This window comes from Dipteris shenzhenensis, chromosome 22, assembly GCF_047967505.1.
Source record: "Dipteris shenzhenensis isolate YYH24624 ecotype China chromosome 22, Dip_SZ_1.0, whole genome shotgun sequence".
NCBI lineage: Eukaryota > Viridiplantae > Streptophyta > Polypodiopsida > Gleicheniales > Dipteridaceae > Dipteris > Dipteris shenzhenensis.
The window spans coordinates 42,197,328-42,202,221 of NC_141617.1; the positions used below are offsets into that span (position 1 = coordinate 42,197,328).

Sequence of the window (4,894 nt, forward strand, 5' to 3'; positions counted from 1 at the left end):
CGCCACGAGTTAGGCCTGGCTATAGAGCATGTAAGGAATGCTCTTGATCAACGTTGCTGACTTGTCGACCCACCATCTCCCACCATGTAGCAGCACCAAGAACAAGCCGCTTGAAGATAACACCTAGGGCTGCTCCAGGAGCTCAGAGCCAGCAGGCTTAAGGAGAAAATTGGTTGGAGGGTCCCAAGAAAGTGTTGCTGTTGCACCCGGTTGGTGAGATTTGGTGGAGCAGATCCAAGCATCTGTGGCTTTTCTTTCGAATCTTCCAGCCTCTCCAGCAGAGCCAGACATCTATCTCAAATCATGAGCCGTCTCCTCTGCGACGCTGCTGGCAGCAATGAGAGCTTGAGCATAAGAATGGTTAGGAAAACAAAGACACGGGCTTTCCATCCCAGATCTGAGGGCACCAACCAGCGAATGTCTCAGGACCCCGAGACATGGAGAGAGAAATACCCACTTGTTTGACGTCCAGAATCTTGCAGAATCGAGGTTCATGCCATGTAGATGCATCCAAAAGCATCAGCACCAGTTAGTTCACCCTTGCGCCAGTGGATCAACGTAGGCAGCAAAAGCCGGCTTCAGAGAGAGTGTAGCTAACATTTTTCATGCAGGCAGGTAGAGCCAAAGGAATTATAGTTGCTTGTGCAGTTGTGTTGGGTTGGCTATCATGCAAGCGAACTGTGAGGAGGCCGGATGCGGATGCTTTGGAGTGTAGAGAGGAGGGGGAGAAAACACAGGGAGGCAAGCGATACACTCCAAGCTGCACCGTAGGTAGCTCCAATGTTCGTGCAGCTCGCTCAAATGTTGGAAGGGCGATGGAACTCGCAATTAGACATGCTCACGGAAGCCAAGCGATGGAGAGATCTAAGCGAAGCTGAGGGCAGCAACAATCTCGTGCTGATTGCGAGCACCGTCTCAGGGTGCCGTCTACGATGAACCTGGAGCGCTCTCTCTTCTCAAAATCTTGGAGTTGGGAAGAATCTTTGAAGTAAAACACAAGAAAGGCTTGGACGTCGCCCAGCTCAAATGAGGAAAACAAACGAGCGATGACATCGCATTCAGGTCTATACAACAAACGAAAAACCGTCCACGATCACACGGTCAACGTGCATGCCATGTGCCCAACCGGAGCACGAGAGCCACGGCAAGCGATCGGTAAGGCCAACAAAGAGCATTAGACAGAAACCGAGTCTCTAAGCAAAGTAGAACCTTAGACAAGCAAGAGAACTCGTCTATGAGAAGGAATGAGCAAAAAAACTAGTAGAGAAGTCGCAAGCTTAGAAGCCCAAGGGGATGCCAACAAAAAAGGAGAGACACCACGAAGGCGACGAAGCCAAAGGAGGTAGCTAATCGTTAATGCATGGAGTAGACTTCAAAGGGTGAAAGTGATGAAGAAGATGAAGCTACGGGCTAGGGTAGGCTCATGTGTGGACACAAGATGAAGAAAAAGCTTGTTTATTCATATGAGAGATGGCCAATATATAGGCACTGGTTACACTCCATGTATGACACCATATGTGAGCTCAGTAGAGCATCTAGATCAGTATCTCTCAATCAGATCCATGATTCTCTCAATCACACCTACTAGAACCTTCTACCACCTAACCTGGTCACACTAACCACCATGTGGTGACACAAACTTTGTACCCCTTGGTACACCCCATTACATCAATTTTTCCTTCAGACTCTAAACTAATTCTATAGACCTATAAATAAACCATTGGCAAGTGATAACACAAGTACAATGATAACTTACTTCATAAGAGCTTCATAAAATGGGACACAACCGCCTACTGATCACCCTTTATCAAACCTTCTAAACAAATTAACCGACTTGAAACTACATAGTACGAATCCACCTTATAACATAGTTTAGAAGAAAACTATGACATCCTAATGATACAACTCCAAATGGAACACCTATCCACCCGGCCCTTCTATCATTGTTAGCTTTAGTATATCACACCTTGAAGCCTATTCAATTCCTTCTACCTTGTACAACATCCAATTCATTAACTAGAGCACTTTAGAGATTCCTATCCTTCTTTTTTTATAGAAAAAATCTAGATCTTGCATCATCAATTTGATTGAGCCCCTAATTTGGCCAACCCAATAGCCTAGAATGGTCGATCCAAGTGGCCCCATCGACCTGACATGCTCGTATGTGGGGGCAACTTGGTTGGATGGCCCAGCATTTACTAGCCCGCCTGGCCATGTGGTAAGGCAAAGGGGATTATTGGTGCAAGTAGAGATCATTAGGATCCAAAGTGTAGAACATATTCTTGGCAGTAGAAGGGAGTATAGTATGGAATCTGGATGTCAGAGGAGCCTTCAATTCCCCCCCATATACCCTCCCTGTGGAAACCTCGCCCTTCTCCCCCCTTGCACTAATCACATTTTGAGGTTGATCTCGCCCCTAAGAATCTCTCCCTCAGCCCTCCTCCCCACAACTCTTACCACTAAATAGTTCAACTCATAAATCATGTCCACTTTGATTCACCATCAGGTCCTACATTTGCTCTAGTTTTAGCTCAAAGCCTTATGGTTAAATGGAAAGGCATGCGAGAAAAGAAAGAGAAAGAAACCAAAAGGTTTACGTAACAATTTATGGACCTTATACACTAGAAATGTAAAAATGCATTCTAACATTAGATTTAACCCTAAACCTTTCGAATCCTACGCCACATTATTGTGGACTATCTATTTTATGTATAGATATAACCCTAAATCTTTTGGCACCTCATATTCTCTAGCCCTACTTTGTCCATTTGTTTAATCTCTAGCCCTACTTTGTCCATTTGTTTACAACTTCATGAAGCTTGGAATGCCTTTGACATGGGAGTGAACCAAGGGTGAACTGCAGCCATGTCATACATGGTGCAATATGTCATAAATTCATGTGCATAGCAATGTGGACATTTCCTCAACCTAGATGCTAGCTTTTACCTCTTGCATAAAATTTGGGGGTGATGATTTATAAACGAATTTTTTTATCCCTTGGAGGATGCCTGTTAAGTCGAATCTTTACAAGATCATGGTTCACTTACCAACATTTCATTTTTGAGGTTCACCTACCAACATTTCATTAGCATCTAGGTGGTGCAAAAGGGCATAGTTTGCAAGAGAGAGAAAATCATTCTAGAATTCAAGAAAATGCAAGAAGAGTGCCTACTCATTGCAAAAGCAAAATGCCAACTATGATTATATAATTCTGATAAAGACGTGAATTAATGCATTTGAAGTTGTAGCTTTTATATGACATTGAGTTGCTCACTATCAGCAGCATCGATTTTGAATATGTGAACCTTGAATGTGGATGTGTTTTCAATTTCCATCAGTTCTAATACGCAGACGTCCCCACATTTCAAGTGATTCTCCTCCGCAAAATGCTTCCATCCTCCACTGAAACAACCGCGGCGATTGTTATTTCCCAGCCATACGACCGGCCACCTTTCGTTGCTCCCATCGATAGCGAGAACAATTTCCTTGCGTGAATCGCTCATGTATTTTTTGGTCCACTGTCTGTTTATGAACTACAAAAAAAGGTACGGTAAGCAAAGAGGTGAGACACTCGGGCCTAGCTACAAGAAAAAGGGAGGAAAGTTGAAGAGTAATAGTTTGGAATGTACATAGATCAGAACGAAAATTCGCTTCTCACAAGCTAGTTGTCACATAGTTTTGACTTAAACCGTCGGACGTGGAAACGTTGGCTAATGGTAAGAAGGAAAGGATCAGAAGCTAATTTGGGCGATGGTGAGAAGGAAAGGATAAGGAGCTTTACCAGCTTGAAACCGTAGGAAGTGCTTGAATGGCTCATCACTGTTACTACGAATGGATTGCTGGAAGAGAACTCGCATGCTTTTGCGAACGCCTTTTTAGTTTTTTCCTGAAGCTGTAATTCTTTCTCCGTAGCGGGCAGTTGGACTGATTCACCGCTTGCGCATGCTTTCAGAACAAAGCCATCCTTTGTGGTTAACTCCTCTGTGGACTTAAGCTCCTGGCTCTCGTGTTTTTTCTTGGAACTAAGAGTTTGAGAAACGCGTTTACGCTTCTTTCTGGGCAGCTTAATTTCGTATGTATCTTCTTTTTCACAGGTATCTTCGCCCTCGTACAGCTGCACTTGAAAGCGCCCTTTGGACAACAATTGGAAAACCACCAAATCCCCGCTCTGAAGACCTAAGTCACTGGCAAATTGCTTCCACCCACCCACGATACGCAGTTTCCTTTTGGCATCTCTCTCTGATTCTACACACCACACTTGACCGCTAGGTGCTTGCAGCTCTAGTCTGTCTGCTAAATAATCTTGGAACCTCTCCGTATAAGCTCGAGGAAATTTCTGACATTCCACAACACATCTTTCAGATTGAACTGCACAGTGAAAAAGAGCAAACAGTTTCTGCATTCACATGCGTTTTTGGCGACCATAATCGTTTCGATGACGAGGTCTACAGCAAACATTACCATGTAACATCCACTTCTTCCCTCCATGCGTGGCTTTACAACCTTGAAGAAACTCGCAGCCACTGGTACTAGCATGGCGCCGTTTTCTAGGGACGTATGTCCATCAGCAGCGCCCTGCTTGCTCGTCATTCGATTACCCGCTACTTACCGGCTGATAAATCAAGCTGTAAAATCCTCTAAACAGGAACAACAGGACAGCAATCCGAAACTCCTTGTAGAGTTATTGTGTGTGCGCAAAGACGAGAGGCTTCTACAAAGTACATCATTTCAAGCTCCAAATTAAGAATAATTGTAACCATAAGAACAGAAAGAGGATGGCGGTACCCATGAGCGACAAAGTTCTAATCAAAACAAGCACGGGGATTGAAATATGGAACTTTGCTCAGGCAAGACAGACCAACAGTGCCGGACATACTCGGACAGAGCGATAGAC

The 4,894-nt window shown here is 44.4% G+C and overlaps 1 protein-coding gene across 1 annotated transcript; it reads right to left on the reverse strand.

Moving 5' to 3' along the window:
* Positions 1–3,251: 3,251 nt before the first annotated feature.
* On the reverse strand, positions 3,252–4,590 carry LOC147888125 (B3 domain-containing protein REM16-like). Its single transcript, XM_087393293.1, has 3 exons — positions 4,462–4,590; positions 3,782–4,336; positions 3,252–3,533 (listed from the first exon to the last, which is right to left on the reverse strand). The coding sequence occupies exons 1-3, from the start codon at positions 4,588–4,590 to the stop codon at positions 3,252–3,254; spliced, it is 966 nt and encodes a 321-aa protein (XP_087249419.1).
* Between the last annotated feature and the right edge of the window lie 304 nt (positions 4,591–4,894).

Bases quoted from the DNA above. Each gene is read 5' to 3' on its own strand.
- LOC147888125 (XM_087393293.1), bottom strand. From the start codon at position 4,590: ATGACGAGCAAGCAGGGCGCTGCTGATGGACATACGTCCCTAGAAAAC. The intron at 4,337-4,461 runs GTAATGTTTGCT...GTGGAATGTCAG, and splicing joins GAAGAAGTGGATGTTACATG to AAATTTCCTCGAGCTTATAC. The intron at 3,534-3,781 runs GTAAAGCTCCTT...CTTTTTTTGTAG, and splicing joins CTTCCTACGGTTTCAAGCTG to TTCATAAACAGACAGTGGAC.